Consider the following 25,488-nt stretch of genomic DNA (forward strand, 5'->3'; position numbering starts at 1 on the left):
ATATCTTTATTTAGTGCCTATAATGTCCATTTATAGTCTTTATTATCAAATAGATGAAATTAAAAAATAACATTATAATAGGCCTATTTAAACATAAATATGAAACTAAATACGTTTTCTTTAATGGCTACCAACAGTAGCCTACAGTACATAAATTTAATGTCGTGAGTAAGAGCGGATCATAAGTCAAGAAGGATCAAGCATAATTTATTTTTAGACTTATGTGTTGGCCAGTTGTAGCCTGTGCAATAAATATTAAAACTTCTAAACCATCTATTGTGTTTTATTGTTCCATAGTAATGATAATATTTACAATAATATATTGAATTTGATAGTTGTCTCTCACGTTGCCCCACAGCAACATTAAAATAGTGTAGATTAGGTACAATGTTTTATAAAAAATATTTGATTGTATTTAGTGTCCATTTCATTCAACATATTTAATATTAGGGCATCCAAGTTATTTGACATATTTGAAAAAAGAAAAGTAAAAAGTAACCCAATAGTTACTTTCCCTGGTAATTGAGAATGAAGTAACTTAGTTACTAACTCAGCTACTATTTGTGAGAAGTGACTACTATAACTAATTATTATTTTTTTTAAAGTAACTGGTGGAAAAATGTGTATAAAACAAGGCTATACAATTTAGTTCCTGCAGGGACACGACCAGCAGAGTTTAGTTTAACAGCCCACACTAAAGGCTCTCCTGGAGCACATCACCTGATTGGTATTCTGTAGATTTCCTGGGAAGTAGGATAAAGAGGTCTGATGGACTGGTATAGGCTATATTGTACAGGCAATAAATTGTAGGCAATAAAGATAACAGTTAACTGCTGAAAAAAACAATAGAAACCATTACAGAAATCCTAATGGTTTCCACTACTTTGGGGAACGTCACGTGACCCAGGTGTCTGAAAGCAACTATCCAACAACTCCAATCCCTATTGGCCGGCGACAGCCTATAACGTCATACGGCGCGACCCGGAAGTATAAAGGGAGCACCTGGAGAGACAGAAGACATCTCATCATCTTTCGGTCCTGTTCTGTCTGATTACGACTATTCCAACTCCAGTAGGGTTTTTTATATGCCTTACTAACGTTCAAGAGGATGTGTTTATTCATGTCCCCGGGTTTGACACTTATATTCACATTTTCTGGGCGTTTTTCTGTCTGGAGAGGAGCGAGCATACACAGTGCTTGAGTCTGTTGTTTGTCTGTTGTTTACTGTGAGCATCTCCCTTTTCGGGACGCTCCGTTCTCGTTTGACACTCTTCCCGAGGGAAGAGGTGTCTGCATCTGTGCCTTATGGTACTGGCCCCGTTTGCTGAAGCAATACGGTGGCTGCGATCATAGGGCTCGCAGATGAGTTTGTTTCTGTTTGATGTCATCGTGTCCGGCGCGAGCGCTCCTCTGGCTGTTGTGAGTGTGCGGAGCTGCTGTGTGTTTGGGACGCGCTTCTCGGCGGGCTGCAGCTGCCGTGAGAGCGCGTTAAGAAAGGGGCCGCGCGTGGATGGCTCGACGAGCGGTTCCTTTCTGTCCATTAATGCAGCGGCTTCCATGACTTTCCATTCCCTTCTGATCTCCTCGTTTGAGATCGGGAGGGCATGGAAAAACCCCTAGCCGTCCAGATTTGTATCTGAACCCAGACAGACGGGAGGAGGAAGAAGCAAGAGTGAGGTGGGTGACCGATTGTAAACACTGTTGCGTTTGTATCGATCCCCCAGCTACATAGGGCGATTTATATCTACCCTCTCCTCTTCTTCTTCTGCCTCCTGTATATATATATATGTTTATTGCCTATGTATATGTATATAAACATATTCATGCTCAGATGCTTCTTATGGTCAGACTGATGGCTGGGACCATAGTGATTATTCATGTCAGCCCGCTGTTTCTGTTTGATAGTAAGAGGATCTTTTAGGCTTAAAAGAGCCTTGGATTCCATCCTTTTTATGTAAAAAAGGAGCATTGGGAGTCTTTGGTCTTTGAGCCGCAGGGGGGTCTATATTTTATGTGTTTAAAATAATACCTTATTTTCCTGTATAGTTTTCTGGGCATGCAGTCAGGAAAAAGTAGGGGTTTTTTGGGCAAACTGGCAAAAGTTTTTTGGGCAAAAGTTGATAGGCTGGCTAGTGTGCAGGCCACAAAATGGCCGCCTCTTAGCCGCCTGTTGTTTAGAAGTAGCTTCTCATCTGCTGTGTTCTAGGATAGTTTGAGTTAGCACTCGTCACTTCAGTTCCCATTCAGTCGGTCACGTTCGACGTACGTCGGACAGACCGACAAATAGGAATCTCGCTAGAGAGGCCAATCTACTTCGAGTGTAACTAAACGAGCCAATGCACATTGGCATGCAATCATATGCATCAGCTGCTTGCCTCGCAGCGCGGGTATATAATGAGCAGCAGGTGCGTTGCATCTTCAGCTTTTCGCTTCGGAGCCAAACTTCTGCAACAGTGTGAAGAAAGCTACTGAAAGCACGAGTGTTGGAAAACGAGTCAGCTCTTCGAGACGTCTCTTTGTTGCGGTGCAGGCGGACAGTGCAGCAGCGGGGCCGATTTTCTCCTTTGTTTTTCCTTTTGCCTTTTTATTTTGAGCAAGAAGCTGTAGTCAGCATGAAGGCCGTTCTCACGGCTGGTGAAACGGTGCGCCTAGAGCGCTAAAAAGCTGTTGTTACAGCTGGTAAGAGAGCGCCTTCAAGGAGAGTGCACACGACAGGCTGCACATTTCCCTGTCTGTGTTGCAGCGGCTTTTCCCCTGCGTGCTTCAGCACCTAAAAGAGTCAGTCCTTGAAAGAGCTTACACAAGTAGTTCGCGTCTTTTTAAAGATGTCATTCTACTTGTGTGTTTCTGGATGCGGTCGTTACCTGGCGCCTCGGGATGGTCACCAACGCTGTATCGCGTGCTTGGGCTTAAGGCACGCTGAGGCGGCGTTTGTGGACGAGTCGTGTACCCATTGTGGGAAGATGACCGTCGCGGAGTTGCGGTCGAGACTCCAGTTCCTGCAAAGGGGCGGAGTCCCGGTCCCCATGCCTCGTTCCAATCCTCCCCAGAGGGTTGCTTCGGGCAGCGGGTCCGGTGACTTGAGGATTACGGTGAGCGCGCTTCCTTCGGGGAACCAACCCCCTAGGAACCCTCGCCCCTCTTGCACTCCGCAGCCAGTAGAGCTGCCGGGGGAACGCGGTGGACCACCCCAGAGGTGTGTACCATCCGTATCCTTCGGAGCTCCCCAAGACGACCGGATGTCGATCGCTGCATCGGAGGGTGAGCCTGACGCTTCTGGGGATGACGAGTCGGCGCAGCTGCCTCCTTCGGGAGTGACAACTGTGCCCGATTCAGACCCGGAAATGATGGCTATGCTTTCCCGGGCCACCAACAGGGTCTGGCTCGTGTGGAATCCTCCACCGTGTCCCGAGCCCTCGAGGTTGGACGATTGGTTTCTCGGGGTGGCAAGGGCTGGTTCTCAGCCCCCCACCCCAGTACCTTTCTTCCCGGAGGTGCATGAAGAGCTCACTGGCACGTGGACGGCACCTTTTACTGCCCGAAACCGTGTCGGTGGGTCCTCCTCCCTCACCACCCTTGATGGCGGAGCGGCGAAGGGTTATACGCGCATACCCCCTGTGGAACGGGCCGTTGCTATGCAACTGTGCCCTAACTCCACCTGGCGGGGGGAGCCGTCTCTCCCTTCCCGGGCCTGTAAGTACTCGTCGGATCTTACCGGCAAGGCTTATCAGGCCTGTGGGGAAGCCGCTTCTGCCCTACAGCCAGCGGTACCCAAGTTTTCAATAAAAGAGCAGTTTCCTCTATCTCCGGGTCCGAAGAGGGCTCAGAGAGCAGTGGGAGGGCAAGAACCTCACCACTCTCATCCACCTCTTCTGTCGCCAGCGGACAGCAGCGAGCAGCAGGTAGGCAAAACCTCGACTGCTCCCTCTGTCCACCCGTGGAAGCAGGTAAGTGTTGCACAGCACACTGTGACCCCGCTTCGGGCCGCCTCACACAGAGAGCCTCCCGGGCCGCGTCCCTGCGTTCCACCTCGCTGCCCCGCGGCGGGTACGCCGGTGGTCCCCTTGGTGTCGCTTGTGCGGTCTCTGGGAGCCTGGCTAGCGCTCCCCAGTCCGTCTCGCTGGCTCCTTCGGACCATCAGGCTCGGCTATGCGATTCAGCTCGCCCGGCGCCCCCCCCAAGTTCAGGGGCATCCTCTTCACTTCAGTGAAAGATGCCGATGCCCCTGTCCTGCGTGCGGAGATCGCAGTCCTACTGGCGAAGGACGCGATAGAGCCGGTCCCTCCAGCCGATTTGAGGTCAGGGTTCTACAGCCCCTACTTCATTGTACCCAAGAAAAGCGGCGGGTTACGACCGATCTTGGACCTGCGAGTTTTGAATCGGAGCCTCCACAAGCTACCGTTCAAAATGCTCACGCAGAAACGCATTTTCGAATGCATCCGTCCCCGAGATTGGTTTGCAGCGATCGACCTGAAGGACGCGTACTTCCATGTTTCGATTCTTCCGCGACACAGGCCATTCCTGAGATTCGCGTTCGAAGGTCGAGCATATCAGTACAGAGTCCTACCCTTCGGGCTGGCCCTGTCTCCCCGCGTCTTCACGAAAGTCGTGGAGGGAGCCCTTGTTCCCATGAGAGAACAGGGTGTTCGCATTCTCAACTACCTAGACGACTGGCTCATTCTGGCACAGTCTCGGGATCAGTTGTGCGAACACAGGGACTTGGTGCTCAGTCACCTCAGCCAGTTGGGGCTTCGGGTCAACTGGGAAAAGAGCAAACTCGCCCCAGTGCAGAGGATCTCTTTTCTCGGTATGGAGTTGGATTCGGTCGAGCAGATAGCATGCCTCACAGAGGAACGTGCTCGGTCGGTGTTGAACTGCCTGAATACGTTCAACGGCAGGACAGCGGTCCCACTGAAATTCTTTCAGAGGCTCCTGGGGCATATGGCGGCTGCAGCGGCTGTAACACCGCTCGGTCTGCTTCATATTAGACCGCTTCAGCACTGGCTTCACGGCCGAGTCCCGAGATGGGCATGGCAACGCGGCACGTTCCGGGTGCCAGTCACTCAGGAGTGCCGCCAAACCTTCAGTCCGTGGTCGGACCCTTTGTTTCTCCGGGCAGGAGTGCCCCTAGAACAAGTGTCCCGGCATGCTGTGGTGTTCACAGATGCTTCTGCCACCGGCTGGGGTGCCACGTACAACGGGCATGCAGTGTCAGGGGTTTGGACGGGACCCCATCTGCATTGGCACATCAATTGCCTCGAGTTGCTGGCAGTACGCCTTGCTCTGAGCCGCCTCAAAGGCCCGCTACGGGGCAAGCGTGTACTGGTCCGTACGGACAACACTGCGACCGTTGCGTACATCAACCGTCAAGGTGGTCTACGCTCCCGTCGCATGTCGCAATTCGCCCGCCATCTCCTCCTGTGGAGTCGGAAGCATCTGAGGTCGCTTCGCGCCATTCATGTCCCCGGTGTGCTCAACCGTGTGGCCGACGAGGCGGACCCTTTGTTCTCCGGGCAGGAGTGCCCCTAGAACAAGTGTCCCGGCATGCTGTGGTATTCACAGATGCTCCTGCCACCGGCTGGGGTGCCACGTACAACGGGCATGCAGTGTCAGGGGTTTGGACGGGACCCCATCTGCATTGGCACATCAATTGCCTCGAGTTGCTAGCAGTACGTCTTGCTCTGAGCCGCCTCAAAGGGCCGCTACGGGGCAAGCATGTACTGGTCCGTACGGACAACACTGCGACCGTTGCGTACATCAACCATCAAGGTGGTCTACGCTCCCGTCGCATGTCGCAACTCGCCCGCCATCTCCTCCTCTGGAGTCAGAAGCGTCTGAGGTCGCTTCATGCCATTCTTGTCCCTGGTGTGCTCAGCCATGTGGCCGACGAGCTATCACGAGCTGAGCTGCCAGGAGAGTGGCGACTCCACCCCCAGGTGGTCCAGCTGATCTGGAGAGAGTTTGGAGAGGCTCAGGTAGACCTGTTTGCCTCACCGGAAACCTCCCACTGCCAGTTGTTTTACCCCCTGTCCGAGGGAACACTCGGGACAGACGCACTGGCACTCAGCTGGCCCCGGGGCCTTCGCAAATATGCGTTTCCCCCAGTGAGCCTACTTGCACAGACCCTGTGCAAAGTCAGGGAGGACGAGGAGCAGGTCCTCTTAGTTGCGCCCTATTGGCCCGACCAGACCTGGTTCCCAGAACTTTCACTCCTTGCGACAGCCCTCCCTGGCCCATTCCTCTGAGGAAGGACCTTCTTCTCAGAGACGGGGCACTCTTTGGCACCCGCATCCAGACCTCTGGAAACTCCATGTCTGGTCCCTGGATGGGACGCGGAGGTTCTAGGTGACTTACCCCCTGAGGTACTTAACACCATCACTTCGGCACTTGCACTGTCTACGAGACGTGCTTACGCCTCGAAGTGGAACCTGTTCGTCGAGTGGTGCTCTTCTCGCCGAGAACACCCCCGAGGATGCTCGAATCGGAGTCGTGCTTTCCTTCTTGCAGCAAGGGTTGGAGCGTAGGCTGTCCCCCTCCACCCTCAAAGTCCATACTGCTGCTATCTCCGCTTACCACGACCACATAGATGGCAAATCTGTTGGTCAGCACGACCTGGTCGTCAGGTTCCTTAGGGGGGCGAGACGGTTAAATCCTCCTCGTCCCCCTCCATACCCTCTTGGGACCTCACTCTGGTGCTGAGAGCACTTCAGATTGCTCCCTTTGAGCCTTTGCTGTCAGCAGACTTAAAGATTCTGTCTATGAAGACTTTGCTGCTGGTGGCATTGGCCTCCATCAAGAGGGTAGGGGACCTGCAGTCATTTTCGGTCGACGAATCGTGCCTAGAGTTCGGGCCGGGTGACAGCCACGTGGTACTGAGACCCCGGCCTGGCTATGTGCCCAAGGTTCCTACCACTCCCTTCAGGGATCAGGTGGTGAGCCTGCAAGCGCTGCCTTCGGAGGAGGCAGACCCAGCCCTGGCTTTGCTCTGTCCAGTTCGCGCCTTGCGACTGTACATGGACAGAACTCGAAGCTTCAGGACCTCAGACCAGCTCTTTGTCTGTTATGGAGGCCAGCAGAAGGGAAAGGCTGTCTCCAAGCAGAGGATGGCCCACTGGATAGTGGATGCCATCGCCCTGGCTTACCAAGCTCAGGGCGTGCCCTGCCCGCTCAGGTTGCATGCTCACTCCACGAGAGGTGTCGCATCCTCCTGGGCGCTGGCTCGTGGCGCCTCGCTGACAGACATTTGTAGAGCTGCGGGCTGGGCGACACCTACACGTTCGCTAGGTACTATAGCCTTCGTGTCGAGCCGGTCTCCTCCCGTGTTCTCGCCACAGGTCAGAGGCATGGAGAGGCCCCGGCTTAGTGTCGGCTTGCTGCGCTACATGCGCTTCTTTTCTCCAGAGAGTCCCTACAAGGCAGACCCTGTCGAGTCCTCCGATATCCCTTCAGCAGCCGACGTGGCGGAGCGTCTGGCGCCAGGCCTATACTCCGTTGTATCCTTGAGAACCGGGTTTAGGCTGGGTTCCATATGTGTGACCCTACGGGGATCCCATATGGTTGGTTCCACGGTTGCTCCTAAACGAAGCCCGTGTCTTTCCCTCTGGGAGAACCTACCCTTCATCGGGTTGGAGTCACCCCAGCTCTTCCATATGTAGCACAGCCCTACAGGGTTAGTCCATATGTACTTCTCCACATAACTCCTTCGGGGAAGGATGTGGCTTCCGCAGCGTTCCTTTCCCAGCGAAAGGGTACGCTTTCCCAGCGTTATCCAATAGTCTCACTGAATGGGTTTTGGGGAACAGCAGTGATCGACTCTCTCTGTGTTAGCCCTGTCCCACCATCCTCAGGCAAGGGGGTTCAGGTGGCTTACTACAGAGCGCTGGAAGGGGGCAGCTCCTGTGGCGCTTTGGTAGGGATTCCTATTCGTCGGTCTGTCCGACGTACGTCGAACGTGACCGACTGAATGGGAACGTCTCGGTTACAAAGGTAACCCTCGTTCCCTGAAGGAGGGAACGGAGACGTACGTCCCGTCGCCACAGTCGCTGTACCCCGCTGATGCTGCTGCCTATCCGGTTCGGCTCCTCAGCGAAAACCTGAAGATGCAGCGCACCTGCTGCGCATTATATACCCGCGCTGCGAGGCGAGCAGCTGATGCATATGATTGCATGCCAATGTGCATTGGCTCGTTTTAGTTACACTCGAAGTAGATTGGCCTCTCTAGCGAGATTCCTATTCGTCGGTCTGTCCGACGTACGTCTCCGTTCCCTCCTTCAGGGAACGAGGGTTACCTTTGTAACCGAGACGTTCAATACAAGTAAAGCTTAATTGACAACATTAGGGGCATGGCCTGCTGTCAAATTACATGTTTAGCTAGTGAGTGGTGAAATGCAAACTCACAAATACAAAAACTCAGTGTTACGTTCCACGTATGTTTTTGTATATTGTTGTTGTTTTTCCCTCCCTTTTCTTTTGTTATCTGTCGAATTTTAGGTTGACGGTAAATCGGTGCTCATCTTGGTGACGTCATGACGCTCTGACGTCCCAACCAGCGTTCTGCCAATCTGCGGGTGGCTGATCATTTAAAAGGCTTTGGCGGCATTCCACCTGCAGTGAGCGTTTGGGCTCGGACCTCACTCACGCTTGTCGAGCCAGAGCCAGCCATCCTTTGTGTCTGCGAACTGTTTATTTAGTCTGTGGTTTATTGAGACAGCACCTGGTTGTTTGTTTCTGTGTAACAGTTAAGCTGACGGAGTTAGAGAGTGATACAAGTCTCGTGTCAAGTGGTTGAGCCCATTTGAATTCTGGCGTGAAGTCATTATCTGTCAACCGAACGGTTGACCGATAATGAAACCTTTTGCTGCAGACAGCTCAGAGATAACATCAACCTCACTGACCATTGTTAATTCCGTATAGTGCGTGACGGCTCGATTTGGTAGCTAGCAATTAATGTTAGTTATAATGTGGGTGCTCGCCTCCCTTGTATTTTTGTTTATTTATTTAGTGGAGTTTAGTTAAGGCGCCGCGCCGAAGTTTTCGGTTTTGTTTCTACATTTTATTTTTGGTAGTTAGTTTAGGGGCGTGGGCGCTAGTTAGTGGGTTTTGTTTTGATTATTTCTTTTCTTTGGCGACATCCTCGTTTTTTTCTTACTTTCATTGAGTTTATGTCTTACTTGTGTTGACTTATTTCTACCGTGTTAATAAATATCGGATATTAATTGCATCCCTTGTTGTTTGGTTTGTTCCTCCCCACACCGCAACAGCTGCATCTCATTTAAATGTTGCGGTCATTCCATTTAACAATTTTAAACACGTAACACTCAGTATTCCAAGAAAAAAAGTCATAATTCCTTTAATTCAAATTTGTGAGAATAAAGTTAGAATTCCAAGCAATGAAGTCAGAATTGTGAGATAAACAGTCTGTTACCTTTGTTTTATCATAGCAGAAACAGGCTTCAAAATATCAAGCTTAGAAAAGTCAACATACCTGATTGCTTAAACAAGTAAATTATAATTACCCAAAATGTATGCATTTTTGTTGAGTTAAGTTAAACAGAAATAAAGAAAAATACCAAAACTAACAAAGAATAACAAAACTAAACAGTAGAATGAAGACAAAAACCAATTGCAAAAAACAAATTCTGAGAAAAGAGATCTGAATTATGATGTTAACTCAAAATTGCAAAAAATAGATCTCAGTATACTGAACAACCCTGCAGAGTTTAGCTTCAACCCTAATTAAATGCACCTGATTCAACTAATCAAGTCCTTCAGGCCTATTTGAAAACTAGGGCTATGTTCTAGTTCAGTTTTTAAATGCCCTCCTAGGTATGTGTGTTTGGAGCAGGGTTGGAACTAAACTTTGCAGGGCTGTGGCCCTCCAGGAACTGAGTTTGATACCCCTGTCCTAACCTTTCTTTTAACATCTTGCATGACTTTCTTCACTGAATAAAGTTATATTTGTTTTCAGTGTCCCTTTACCTAGTTTTCAAGAAGTCATTTAATTGTTAATTGTTTAATTGTCTCTTTGATTGTCTTGGTTTAGTGCATCCATTTCGGGGGGGTCGTTGCTGACCGTTCTTTTTACTAGAAAAAAAAAATACCATTCAATTATTAATCCATATAACTATTGTTTCCAAAATGTCAGCTTATTTTCAATATATATAAAACATAGTTCACATATAAAACAAGGCTGGAGTTATTCATTGGTTACAGGGTAAATGATCAACTTCCATGTAGTGGCATTATCATTAAGTGTCTTGGTATTTAATTACACATAGAAGACATCAATACATGCTGTTATGTTTAGTACATAGGCTTTTCAGGGGTATCAGTGGATTGTAGTATATTCACTTGACACTTGCCAGTGAATTGTGGCATGTGCCACTGAAAATTGATGATGCAGTATGTAGTGGCACCTCCAGTAGTGGTCAATACATGTTGCTGTCTGCTGGAGCATAATGTAGATTGTGTAACAAATGCACTTAACAGCAGAACGATATTTAATGGTATGCTGCTTTCAAACATAGCCTTTACACCTACTATACCAGATATAATTTGTACAACAACCACTACCCAGATAGCAAGGTGACATTGATTCAATGTTGAAATTCTATCAGAATCATCATTTTGGTTGAGATTGAAAATTCAATGCTAAATAACATTGAATCAATGTTGAACTTTCAATGCTTTTCAGTGTTGAAAAAGACAACATTGAATCAACGTTTATTTTTGGTCAGCTTCATCACTGGTGGAACTTAGACTATGTCAATCCATCTGTCCCCTCATACAACACTTTATTCACATTAGCATTCATGCTCCTCATGACCCTTCCCTCTAGTCCCACAAAAAAAAAAAAAAAAAAAATCCTGCCAACTGAAGTGTAGATAAACTCCAACCAGTTGGAAGTCAGTGAGATGAAAAAGCTGGACATTATTAATTTAATAACGTTACAATCTTTCAACCTAAACACTAAATTCACAACTACTCAAACATCTCATCTCATGGGCGTCGGAAGCAAAAAAAATGTGGGTGGGTCCTCCCTCCAAATTTTTTTATGCAATTTATATATATGTATATATAATATATAGATAGATAAAATGCCAATCAATCGGTAGTTATTGATTTGTTTTTAATAGAATGCGAACAACGCGCGCACAACTGGAGGAATACACGTTTACCTTTGATTTCGTTAGATAGAAAAGAAGCAGGGGCGTATGCAGGGTTTCATAATTACTGAGGTCACAAAATGCATTATGCTAGGGGGGTTGGGGGGCATGCTCCCCCGAGAAAATTTTGATTTCCTTGGTGTTCATATATGCATTTTAAGATGTTTTAAGGCCAACAAATTGGATAACAATAGCTTTAACCATGTCAACAAATACATACATTCACAGTTTTGAGGCAGCTTTAATCGCATCTTTGGTAATTTTCATGACATTTACAACAGAATAATGATGGCGCATGCCCGTAGCTTCTTTTGCTCTTTAGTTAAGCTATAATTAAAGTAATATGCAGCGCGCGCCTGCGCATTTGCGCGAGCAATTCTTGAGTTCGCGCCTCGAGCACAGTAGGCTATAGCCTAACGGCTGATTGGAGTTTTACTGACATACCCTGACAACATCTCTTGTCCCACCCACATACAATGGTTCCGACGCCCATGTCTCATCTGCAAGGATCCCGCACGAGCGTCTTTTTTTTAGTATCATGATCATGTTTTTTTTTTATAGTAGTAGTAGAAATAGTATATTATAATAATAGTATTTGCACAACTAATTAATTGACCTGGCAAACAACTATCGACCACTAATTAGGGCTGTAAAAATGTTTCTCCCCTTAGGACCTAAAGTTTTTCAATGATGTTTGATGACTGAGGACACTTTACAATACATGGTAAGTAATTTCTATAAAAACTGATATAGTTGTTAATAGATAATGAATTACTAATGTCCAAACCAATGTTCATTAACTCACCTTTATGCCATCCCAGATTCATGTAACTTTTGTGTTTTGTTTTGCCTGTGTTCCCATGTTATTTTTTCAGAAAAAGTATAAATTTGTTTATTTTGTAGTCATTCTAGCAAAAGGCGATGAAACTGGTTTGTTTTATGTGCACAACTTTAGGATAACCAGACAGATGATTGTGAGGGTGACCTTGAGCAGCTCTTCGTGGTGATGTTCATTATTATGAAGGAGCTGGAGAACTTCATGAACCACCTGCTAACCTTGGCATTGTGATCGAGGGAGAGAAAGTTTTGAATCAACTCACTTCAGTCACATCAGCTTGTGCCCTGCTTCTGGGTATGATATACATCAACCTATAATGGTTTATATTAAATAGTCATACATTTGAATTCAGCGTGTTTTAACTTAAACCTTTTTTTTTTTTAAATCATATTTCAAGTTTCACTTAATTTTGTAGTACATTGTAACAGTCACATTTCCAAATATATATGACCCACCTTCTGTCAGTCATACACTACATTGTGTAGTTCTAACTTCCTGTTGGTTTTTGTTTTCTTTAGATGCCTTACATCAAGTGAAGGCTGAGAAAAGGAGTCCTCAAAGTTTGTATTTTCTGTTTCTGCAAAACTGGCTCCGTTTATGCTCCTGATCAGCTTTCGGGCATTGCTCGTGGTGTTCGTCAGAGTATCAATTTAATGAATAAGGACATACTTTTTGCATCAAGTCCTGAACAGTGAACTGTGGTAGTGTTTCAGTCTGTAGTACTGTGTTTCTGTCTTTGTTGGTGAGTTTCCATTTGTATTTACTTAAAATTTACAGATGCAGATTGCATTTGTTGTCACAGTTTTCCAGGCTCTTTCCAATGACTAAAATGCACGTTTGAGCTGTTTTAACTGAAAGTAACTTGCACTGACATCTTACAATTTGTCTGTGCTATTGTTTTGTCTCAAGATGAATGCCAATAATGTTTTTTTATTTTTTTATTATTACTGCTTAACCCCTTTCACAGACAAGGCTTAAATCTAGTCCCAGACTAAAATGTATGTCTGAGCAGTTTTAACTGAAAACATATCTTAAAATATGTCACTGCCATTGTTTTGTCTCAAGATAAACAATTTTCTAAGGCATGTCTCTAAAATCTACTTAAATAATTGAACTAAGGTCTGGTCCTGGCTTAGCCTAAGCTCTGTCTGTGAAACCAGGTCTATTTGTTTTAGTCACCATGAAATGCCATTTTTACAGCCACTTGTTTTTCCTGAATGTGATGTTAATTCCTGTTCAAACAGTGTGTGGTTATAAATGAATACATTTGTATGTAAACTGAAGGAAGTTGTGAATTTTTCATTAAAACCATATTAACTGCTGCCCTTACATTGTCTCTGATTGAAATTAGAATCTTGCTGTACATAAAGCAAGATTGATTTGATATTGTTTCCACGTTAATTCAATGTTAAATAGGTGATTTAACTAAGGTTGAAAAAACATTGGTATTACAACCATGTTGATCTATTTTTCATCATTGAAATAACATTATTTCAGGGTGCAAACCTGATGAAAAATCAACTTAAAATTCAACGTTGATCAACATTGATTCAACGTTATTTTGGTTAAGGCATTAACATTGATTCAACGTTGAATCAATGTTGGTCTGCTATCTGGGTAGTCTTCTCCATGTAAGGTTTATATATCTGTCTTATGTCCCGTTGTAGGACTAATAGCCTATTGCAGAGCATCTTGTATGTACTGTATACCTGAATATTGTAATGTTTATATTATTTTTCTAAAGGTGTGTAAGTTTTGTTTGTCCTTTTTTACATTATAAAATAGATTGTTCTTTAAAGGTTCTTTACATGTAGTAAAAGTTATATTTAGAACCTTACTGTCTTGAATAACCTTTTATGTGCTGAAATGGTTCTTTGTGTTAGAGTTTAGGGTTCTATTTTCCTGCCTTTTTGTTTTTCAAATCTATAGCTGTCAAAGCCACCTCATTACTGATTTTCTGGAGCTCAGCAGTCATCCAATTAAACAGACTGTCTTCACACAATCTCAACATGTAACTTGAAAAAAGAACAACATAGTGACTAAACACACTCTGTAGATTGTTTGTCTATTTAGGGCTGCTGTAGAAACATGCCGGTGCATAATGGTGACTTAACATGTAAGGGGACCTGTGGTGTATGTAAACTGAACAAAATTATAAATGCAACACTTTTGTTTTTGCCCCCATTTTTCATTGAGCTGAACTCAAAGATCTAAGACTTTATATGTATATGCAAAAACCAGTCAGTATCTGGTGTGACCACCATTTGCCTCACGCAGTGCAACATATTTCCTTCGCCTAGAGTTGATCAGGTTGTTGATTGTGGCCTGTGGAGTGTTGGTCCATTCCTCTTCAATGGCTGTGCGAAGTTGCTGGATATTGGCAGGAACTGGAACACGCTGTAGTATACGCCGATCCAGAGCATCCCAAAAATGCTCAATGGGTGACATGTCCAGTGTGTATTCTGGCCTTCCAAAAAGCCCTTTAAAAGGGCTTTTTGAGTTTTAGATCTTTGAGTTCAGCTCATGAAAAATGGTGGCAAAAACAAAAGTGTTCTTCAGTGAAAAAGTGTTCTTCATTTATAATGTTGTTCAGTGTAGTAATGGCTTATTCTAAGGTAATAAAAACATAATAGTTCACTGAAAACATAGTTATATAGACTATATTACATTGCATTTCTGTCAATAGATCCTCCCAAAACAGGTTTTATTGTAACCAAGCCCAGCGAACAACTCGTTGTAAAATGTGCCTATAATAGATAGCTGAAAGACCACCTCTGTAGAAGAAAATCAACACCTAAATTCATCATTGCAACTTTAGCCCTGCCCACTGGTTTGTTAGTGAGATGAAGGAGAGAATCGATCACTGGACTATAAATAACGTTACCTTCCAAATAATCATAATGCTAGGAATGTGGTTATTTTATTTATTTATTATATAGTCCATATCATAAAAGTCTATTTGCAAAGCCTGCACTGAAATTGAGACTTTCTTACCAGAATCCACAGTGATATGTACCGAATTCCTAGCATTACGACATTATGACAGTATTACGACAGTATTGCCACAACATGTAAATAACTGTGTTAATTCTAATGCCTGATCTGTGACCAGTGATTTATGATATGTAATGATTATAAAAATCATTACATCACTTCCCCATCTTTCAAGGTGACCTCTTCGGCGACACTGTCTTAGAGCTTGCTAGGCAGTTTTCAACAGTGAAGAATAAATCAATCCAGTGACTAAACAGTCAACTTCACATTGTTTTCTTAGTAGAATGAAAACAATATCTTATTTAAACTGTGATTAAATTACAGAAAGCAATCAAAGAATGCTCCCTTTACAGTCACTGGAGCTGTCAATCAAACAGCACGAGTTTATCAGTGACTGAGTTCTGGACTCCCGTTAAAATCAACGAATCACTGCATTCATGCGCTCAACATGTCTGTGATTGGCTACAATGCTCATCAATGCTGCCCACAGCTCCGGGTGTGTGTTCACGGTGTGTGTGTGTGTGTGTGTGTGTGTGTGTGTTTAATACTGTGTGTGTGCACTTGGATGGGTGCAATAGTGCAGATGTTCAGAAAAAACACATTTGCTTGGGTGTCCTCCTCATAGTCGCTGAAGAAATTACATTTTGCTACAATGTAAAGTAGTGAGTGTAGAGCTTGTATAACAGTGTAAATTTGCTGTTCCATCAAAAAAACTTAACACACAGCCATTAATGTCTAAACCGCTGGCCACAAAAGTGAGTACACCCCTAAGTGAAAATGTCCAAATTGGGCCCAATTAGCCATTTTCTCTCCTCAGTGTCATGTGACTTGTTAGTGTTACAAGGTCTCAGTTGTGAATGGGGAGCAGCTGTGTTAAATTTGGTGTTATCACTCTCACTCTCTCATACTGGTCACTGGAAGTTCAACATGGCACCTCGTGGCAAAGAACTCTCTGAGAATCTGAAAAAAAGAATTGTTGCTCTACATAAAGATGGCGTAGGCTATAAGAAGATTGCCAAGACCCTGAAACTGAGCTGCAGCACGGTGGCCAAGACCATACAGCAGTTTAACAGGACAGGTTCCACTCAGAACAGGCCTCACCATGGTCGACCAAAGAAGCTGAGTGCACGTGCTCAGCGTCATATCCGGAGGTTGTGTTTGGGAAATAGAATGTATGAGTGCTGCCAGCATTACTGCAGAGGTTGAAAGGGTGGGGGGTCAGCCTGTCAGTGCTCAGACTATACACCACACACTGCATCAAACTGGTCTGCATGGCTGTCGTCCCAGAAGGAAGCCTCTTCTAAAGATGATGCACAAGAAAGCCCGCAAACAGTTTGCTGAAGACAAGCAGACTAAGGACATGGATTACTGGAACCAGTCCTGTGGTCTGATGAGACCAAGATAAACTTATTTGGTTCAGATGGTGTCAAGCGTGTGTGGCAGCAACCAGGTGAGGAGTACAAAGACAAGTGTGTCTTGCCTACAGTCAAGCGTGGTGGTGGGAGTGTCATGGTCTAGGGCTGCATGAGTGCTGCCAGCACTAGGGAGCTACAGTTCATTGAGGGAACCATGAACGAGCAGAGCATGATCCCCTCCCTTCGGAGAATGGGCCGCAGGGCAGTATTCCACTGCCTTGCTAAAGAAGCTGAGGGTAAAGGTGATGGACTGGCCAAGCATGTCTCCAGACCTAAATCCTATTGATTATCTGAGGGGCATCCTCAAACGGAAGGTGGAGGAGCGCAAGGTCTCTAACATCCACCAGCTCCTGATGTCGTCATGGAGGAGTGGAAGAGGAGTCCAGTGGCAACCTGTGAACTCCATGCCCAAGAGGGTTAAGGCAGTGCTGGAAAATAATGGTGGCCACACAAAATATTGACACTTTGGGCCCAATTTGGACATATTCACCTAGGGGTGTACTCACATTTGTGGCCAGCGATTTAGACATTAATGGCTGTGTATTGAGTTATTTTGAGGGGACAGCAAATGTACACTGTTATACAAGCTGTACACTCACTACTTTACATATCATTTCCTCAGTATTGTAACATTATTGTAGTATATATAATATATTGTATTGTGTGTGTATATATATATATATATATATATATATTATATATATGAGCAATATCACACGAGTAGCTGTGCGATCTGGCTTTATATCAGCACGGCTGTGATTCATCCGTAGGTAATCACAGCATGCTGATATACAGCCATACAACAGTTCGACGGCACGAGTGTGTAAACAAATAAAAACAACAACGGAGTGTCTTTAAAAACCTCTTTTGTGAAGCACTACTTCCTTCCGCCACGGATTCAAATCTCAAGTTGAGAGTTGGACCAAGCCTCCGTTACTGATTCTAAAACGTCACTTTAGAACTAGTAACGAAGGAACGTTGAGACCCTCCATTGAAACTCGTTGAATTTTGTACAGTATTGAGAGAGAGAGAGAGAGAGAGAGAGATATCGCCTGAGAGAGTAGGCTATTACCTGTGTCTGATATATTTCATAACATTCATTCTTCAAGTCGATGTTTGTAATATTATATCCATTATAAAAGTCCGTTTGAATGTCCGCTGAGGAAAGCAATCTTAAATTTTCCATAACATCCATAACACCACAGCGCTAAAACAACTTCCTTTGCAAAAGTTCCTTTCAATTTAAAAGTCTCTTGTGACTCAGTGACTCATTCACCTGTAAAGTGTTGCCACCTTCAAATGGCGTATTAACTTTCACTCAATCCATATTACACACTAATGGACATATTTATATCAAATATTATTTACTGAACAACAAATAAACAGAATTGTACAGTTTAGTCAAAAGTAAAGCACTAGTGTGCCCGTGATGGTTGTCAAGTGTGCCTTGGATAATTACCAAATGCCAAAAAAGTAATAAAGTAAAATAAATGCTACACTTCATATCTCTATATTTCCAAATGTTTGTTTTGTTTTATTTTATTTAAAAAAATAATAATAATAATAAAAAAAATGCATATGTGGGTTTTTATAAATGTGATCCGATCTGGCGAAATGAGTCGGAAGTCGCAACGTTCTATTTTAAGATATGGGCCAATAATGTGGAAAAACAATGAAAAAATCGATTTTTTTTTTTTTTAAGCTAATTTCAAAGAACAGACTTTCAAAAATAATCTCCCAAAGTTTCGTAGTCCAGATAATTGAGTAAAGGTATTTAAATGGCTATTGAATTTGACATGGTTTTACTAAATTTGCTGGAAATGAACTTCTCAACTCCTCTCATCACTTATGAGCATTTCCCGGTATCCCCTGAAACGTCATTATCTCTGCTCTACAAATATGGTGTTACACGTTGTATAGAACCAATCAAAAAGCTTAGAAATGTAAACACACTGACCTAAACGCTGATTTTTAACAATGGGAAGCCCCGTTTCGACTGACAGGCACGCGATCGGTCCAGCCATCCTCCTGTCAGACTAGCGCGCCTTATAAAATAAAACTCCCATTTGCGTGTCTCTCTTTAAAAGCCAATAAAAACTGAATCCATATAGGTAGCACAAAAATTCCTTTTGCATACAAAACCAGAGACTTTAATCTTTCATATCAAGCCTCCAACATGCTTCTGTTGTGTTGTTTTCATCCTCTAATGAGTCTGAGTAATATGCGTTTACAACAAAAATAGCACAGCAGCTAACTGAATACAAGTATGTATTTCACGTGCTCATAACTTCATGAAAAATGCACAGATCATAAAAATCGCACATCAATATTTAAAGCAGATTCTCAAGATTAAAATGAATCCGAAATCAATATAATATATTGCGTTGATCACAAGATATTACTCACGAAATGATTTAACATACTTGGCTAAAAACATGTCTCTCATCTCTCCGGGATGCAGTGTGTATCCAATGTTCCCGGACCCATCCATGTTCGTTTTCCAACGTGGAATAACACAAAATAGATATCATTTTAAAGCTTAGAATCTCATCTTTTTAATGCATCTAACCATTTTGAAAAACTCATAACGAGTGCTGAGAAGCACCTCTAAACCAGAGTTTACCGCCCGTTGGCGCCACCTGGCTGCGGAAAAAATGAACATCAATTTTTCAAACTATTCTTTATAATATCACCACGAAATTTGAACCAGATGCAGCTCACATACAGGTCCTTCTCAAAAAATTAGCATATTGTGATAAAGTTCATTATTTTCCATAATGTAATGATAAAAATTAAACTTTCATATATTTTAGATTCATTGCACACCAACTGAAATATTTCAGGTCTTTTATTGTTTTAATACTGATGATTTTGGCATGCAGCTCATGAAAACCCAAAATTCCTATCTCAAAAAATTAGCATATCATGAAAAGGTTCTCTAAACGAGCTATTAACCTAATCATCTGAATCAACTAATTAACTCTAAACACCTGCAAAAGATTCCTGAGGCTTTTAAAAACTCCCAGCCTGGTTCATTACTCAAAACCGCAATCATGGGTAAGACTGCCGACCAGAAGGCCATCATTGACACCCTCAAGCGAGAGGGTAAGACACAGAAAGAAATTTCTGAACGAATAGGCTGTTCCCAGAGTGCTGTATCAAGGCACCTCAGTGGGAAGTCTGTGGGAAGGAAAAAGTGTGGCAAAAAACGCTGCACAACGAGAAGAGGTGACCGGACCCTGAGGAAGATTGTGGAGAAGGACCGATTCCAGACCTTGGGGGACCTGCGGAAGCAGTGGACTGAGTCTGGAGTAGAAACATCCAGAGCCACCGTGCACAGGTGTGTGCAGGAAATGGGCTACAGGTGCCGCATTCCCCAGGTCAAGCCACTTTTGAACCAGAAACAGCGGCAGAAGCGCCTGACCTGGGCTACAGAGAAGCAGCACTGGACTGTTGCTCAGTTTTGCATGTCATTCGGAAATCAAGGTGCCAGAGTCTGGAGGAAGACTGGGGAGAAGGAAATGCCAAAATGCCTGAAGTCCAGTGTCAAGTACCCACAGTTAGTGATGGTCTGGGGTGCCATGTCAGCTGCTGGTGTTGGTCCACTGTGTTTTATCAAGGGCAGGTCAATGCAGCCAGCTATCAGGAGATTTTGGAGCACTTCATGCTTCCATCTGCTGAAAAGCTTTATGGAGATGAAGATTTCGTTTTTCAGCACGACCTGGCACCTGCTCACAGTGCCAAAACCACTGGTAAATGGTTTACTGACCATGGTATTACTGTGCTCAATTGGCCTGCCAACTCTCCTGACCTGAACCCCATAGAGAATCTGTGGGATATTGTGAAGAGAAAGTTGAGAGACGCAAGACCCAACACTCTGGATGAGCTTAAGGCCGCTATCGAAGTATCCTGGGCCTCCATAACACCCCAGCAGTGCCACAGGCTGATTGCCTCCATGCCACGCCGCATTGAAGCGGTCATTTCTGCAAAAGGATTCCCGACCAAGTATTGAGTGCATAACTGAACATAATTATTTGAAGGTTGACTTTTTTTTGTATTAAAAACACTTTTCTTTTATTGGTCGGATGAAATATGCTAATTTTTTGAGATAGGAATTTTGGGTTTTCATGAGCTGTATGCCAAAATCATCAGTATTAAAACAATAAAAGACCTGAAATATTTCAGTTGGTGTGCAATGAATCTAAAATATATGAAAGTTTAATTTTTATCATTACATTATGGAAAATAATGATCTTTATCACAATATGCTAATTTTTTGAGAAGGACCTGTATAGGAGAGCATCACCAAAAAAGAATTTTTTAGCGATCTTATTGTGTTCCTGAGTTATTCCATGTCAAATAAAAAAAGAAAAATTATTTTAAAAAATTATATATATATTTTGTCTTTTATCAGCTGTTTCTCAGCAAGAAAATGTCCAAATGTAATGTAATTTATATTTTCTTAAAATGTTTTCTAACAAATGATACCTACCTTTTGACTCTCCTTGCTAGAGTTTTGGAGTTATGAGTCTTTACTTTTGTGTGTGTTGCTCAGAAAAAAGGAAAAAAAAAGAAAAAAGAACTCTAAAAAAGCCTTCAGGTCTTAAAGGGTTAATTCAAATAAATACTTTAAACTAATTTGAGCTTCAGCCTGGTTTAATAGCACTTATATATATATAAAAATGTCTTTGGTCAAATTAAGCTGTAAAATAGTTTATCCCTTTAAATGCAATGGATTTTGAAAGTTATCAACAAAAAAACGGGCAAAAAACTTTAAAAGCGATTTTCTCAGGTTTTCAATTGGAAAAAGAGGGCAGACGACCATAATTCAAATGGGTATATCTTTAAAACCCTTCAAGGTATGACTTTGACTAGGATATCATTTTAAAGCTTATTGTCTCATCTTTCCATTGATACCAAAATCTCAATTTTGAAATTTGGGTCACTGTGACTCATTTTGCTGGATCAGGTCACAAATATTTAACGAATGAAAAGGATTTTAAAGAGCTTGTGACAAAACCTCGTAATGCCATCCTCAAACCATCAGTCAAACCTCATAAATCCACCTCACCTCGTGAATGAAGTGCCGCACGCAGTTTGGACATCTCGTCTATGCAATGCAAAAGTAAATAAAGATCAGATGTTTGAAAAAATAATTGTAAAGCGTTTTCTTTGCTCAAAAAACATTGTCTATAAAGGGTATGTTTTTTAAAGGGAGCAAGAAGAGGAAGCGGAGAAGAGTCTTTTTCTGATATGTCCCATCTAGTTGTAGCCAATATGCTATGCTATATAAAGGATGTAAGGTAATTATTATCAAATTAAACATAGCACAATTCGACTTGCTCTGGAACAAATAATAGATTAATAAGACCAAAGATTGCCCGTTTAATGTACTCAAATTGATTTATGTCTAATGTTTAACCACGATAAGAGTCAGCGGCAAATCCCTGAAGCACTGGCCGAGATGAAGCTGTTCTTTGCGCTTACACAAGCACTGAACGGCCCCTGATGCCCTGGAACTCACATCTCCGAAAACATCAAAACAAATTGTAAAATAGGCGCTATTATTAAATATGAGTCACATATTTCAGGTCTAAACAACTACATTGTCATCAAAAAAACTATTAAAGGTGCCCTAGAATTGAAATTGGCATAGTTGAATAACAAGTGTTCTGTACATGGAAATGACATACAGTGAGTCTCAAACACCATTGTTTCCTCCTTCTTATGTAAATTTGATTTTTGCAAAATACCTCTGAAGAACAGGCGAATCTCAACATAACGCCGACTGTGACGCAACAGTCAAGATCATTAATATGTACGCCCCCAAGATTTGCATATGCCAGCCCATGTTCAAGGCATTTAGACAAGGCAGTATTAACGTCTGGAGACTAACAGACTTTAGGCAGGTAAGCAAGCAAGGACAATAGCGAAAAATGGCAGATGGAGCAATAACAACTGACATGATCCATGATATCATGATATTTTTAGTGATATTTGTAAATTGTCTTTCTAAATGTTTCGTTAGCATGTTGCTAATGTATTGTTAAATGTGGTTAAAGTTACCATTGTTTCTTACTGTATTTACGGAGACAGAGCCATGTTGTTATTTTCATTAAGACTTGCAGTCTGTATAATTCATAAACACAACTTCATTATTTATAAATCTCTTAAACAGTGTGTAATGTTAGCTTTAGCCAGTTAGCCACAGCATAGGCTACTATCAAACTCATTTAGAATAAAATAAACATCCAAATAAATACTATACTTACATGATCTGATATGCTGCATGACATGTAAAGATCCATTTTGAGGGTTATATTAGCTGTGTGAACTTTGTTTATGCAATGTATTATAAAGTTGTGAGCTTGGGGGCGGGGAGCGCGAGCATTTAAAGGGGACACGCACAGAAACGGTGCATTTCTAATTAAGCCCCAAAATAGGCAGATAAAAAATGTAATAATAAAAAATCTATGGGGTATTTTGAGCTGAAACTTCACAGATACATTCAGGGGACACCTTAGACTTATATTACATCTTGTGAAAAAGGGTTCTAGGACACCTTTAAAACTACAGTTCATGGTACAACAAGTAGTATGTGCAAAAATGACGTTGGATTTGCTCGGCCGCCATGACGGTCACTTCTAGCGGAGTGATACAAATGGTGAAAAGGTAGGAGTGCTGTTATCACTGAAATATTGCACGGCTATTAGCAAATCAGATTCGAGAACCAGACAGAACTGTTGTATAAATATATATATATATATATATATATATATATATATATATATATAAAAACATACTTTCAATGAACTTTAATTTTGTAAGTTGCCTGTATTTTTTGGAGTTACTATTACTTAATCAAAACAACCCAAATGGAGCTTGATTGATATTACTTAAATAACTCTGAAAACATGTTTATCTGTTTTTGCAAAGAACTCTTCAATTACTTAACCTTGAAAGCTGTAATAGTAAAAATGTGCTAAAAGTTTTCAAGAGGGTTCTACATGTAATACTTGCTATTTCAAATGCAAAGATGTTTAGTTTCACAGCAGACATGCCCCTTGAAACAGAGAGTTAAAATTAGAGGGCTAAAATCAGGGTAGGAAAAATTACTAAATTATGACAATTTTTGATGTAAAAATAAAAAAAAGTGCACCCCAGGAAACATTAAAAAATGCAGTTCATGACCCCTTTAAACATTTATAAATATGTTTAATTGACATTTATTAAAAATATGAATAAATTATAATATTTATTTACGATGGTCTTTTTACACAATGTAAAAAAAAAAGTTAATGCTTTTTTCTTTTTTATAGTAACAGTGTCCTAGTAATAGTTAAATAACCTAATCTACTTAAAACAATAAGCTCCCCAAAAATACAACCTTGAATTTTGTGTATTAATTACATCAGTAACTAAAGATTCCTCAACTCATGTGTCAGTCACTACTGGAGGTGCAACAACATGTTCCAAAATTCAGTGGCACATGACAAGTTTCAAGGTTAGGTTTACCTAGTCTCAGAGAGAATTGGGACTATACAGCATAAAATTTTAAATAAATCTTCTACTTTCCACATAATTTTAATGTAATGTAATAATTTATTCTCTAGCAATACACAAAAGATTGTAAATAGAGATGCTTACCGCAGCATGAACAGCATATGATGCACTAAAAAAAAAAAAAAAAATAGATAAATAAATAAATGTACACAATTACTAAAGCAACATTACTTCCAACTTTGAATCCTAAAGTGCTTTCAAAAGTTTTTCTTACATAAAAATGGATTTCTCTTACATAAAAAAGCTTACAATTTGTAACAATTATCAAAATATGAATAGTTGTGCTTGACTCAGATATGTCCTGAGAAATGTTTATGTCATAAAGTCCTTATCCATAGATTAATTTATTTATGCATTCTCCAAACCATTCTCCAATCCTCTGGGATGCTGTAGCCTATCTCAGCATCTTGAGTCACAGGTGGGGGACACCTTGGACAGATAGCCAGTCCATCACTCACACACATTCGCACCTATACGGACGGTTTAGTGTCTCCAGTTCCCCTATGCTGCATATCAATAAATTGTGGTGGAAACTGGAGATAAATACAGTAATACAGTAATTACATTTTATCAGTGGGTGCACTCCTGGGGATCTACATTAACACATGACCTTCAGTTCCTTTTCTGACATTCACTATGACGTGTGTCATAACAACAGTATGGGGGACACGGGTGGACTGGCCATCTGGCATACCGGGCACTTTCCCGGTGGGCCGACGTGCTTTTTGGGGCCGACGGTCGCCGACCGCAAAAAAAAAAAAGAAATTCTCTCGGCCCGAAAGTGGTAGGCCTAGATCGGCGGCCCAATGCTTTTTCAATTGACACCGGGCTGCTGGCCCAAAACACTTTAGTCAAAAATATCACATAGGGTAGTTTTTTTTCCTTCTGACAGACGCGGCTCATGAAACATGTAGCTCAGCGGCCCATTGGTTGTTTTCTTGATTGACACTGGACTGGCCCAATCATATCTTTGAACAGCACCATCTATAGACAAATCCGGCGAAACACAGACATAAAGAAGTGCCGCCATTACTGCGTGCCTTGCTGCTAAGGAAGTAGCAGAAGTAGCGTGCTGGTCCCGTAGGCTGTAGCAGATGTTAGGTATATAGTTTTTTTAGTACGTATGCTGTGCAGTGATGCCGGGAAGAGCGTGTTGTGTGGTTGGTTGTTTTAACAACAGCACAAAACTACAGGCCTGGATTAAAACCGTTTGTGTAATCCACAAACCTTTGTTGCACATTGACTGCCCATGTTTACGGCCATACGGATTGCACAGAGTTCCTGGTCGAGCGGAGGACCAAGATGTGCGTCAGAAGTGGATGAAACACATAAACCGAGATGGCTCATCGCATGCCAGATGATTAATAAAATAATCTTGAATACCTGTAAGAACATGTATTTTATTGCTACAACTGGTCGTGGCTAAGGCCATCCTTAAAAATATTTTGGTTTGCCGTAACAGCCAAAAAAATAAAAAATGGTCGGTAGGTCGTAAAAAATGTAAAAAAAAAAA

The 25,488-nt window shown here is 42.6% G+C and overlaps 1 protein-coding gene across 1 annotated transcript in view; it reads right to left on the reverse strand.

Annotated features, from left to right (window-relative positions):
* Positions 1-9,323: 9,323 nt before the first annotated feature.
* LOC125246326 overlaps positions 9,324-25,488 on the reverse strand; it is a 110,182-nt gene continuing 94,017 nt past the window's right edge. The window contains exons 10-11 of the mRNA XM_048157287.1: positions 24,060-24,084; positions 9,324-10,083 (exon numbers count right to left, since the gene is read on the reverse strand). Coding sequence (XP_048013244.1) covers positions 10,013-10,083; positions 24,060-24,084 — 96 coding nt within the window. The 3' untranslated portion in view covers positions 9,324-10,012. The remainder of the gene's footprint in view (positions 10,084-24,059; positions 24,085-25,488) is intronic.

This window comes from Megalobrama amblycephala, linkage group LG14, assembly GCF_018812025.1.
Source record: "Megalobrama amblycephala isolate DHTTF-2021 linkage group LG14, ASM1881202v1, whole genome shotgun sequence".
NCBI classification, from domain to species: Eukaryota; Metazoa; Chordata; class Actinopteri; order Cypriniformes; family Xenocyprididae; genus Megalobrama; species Megalobrama amblycephala.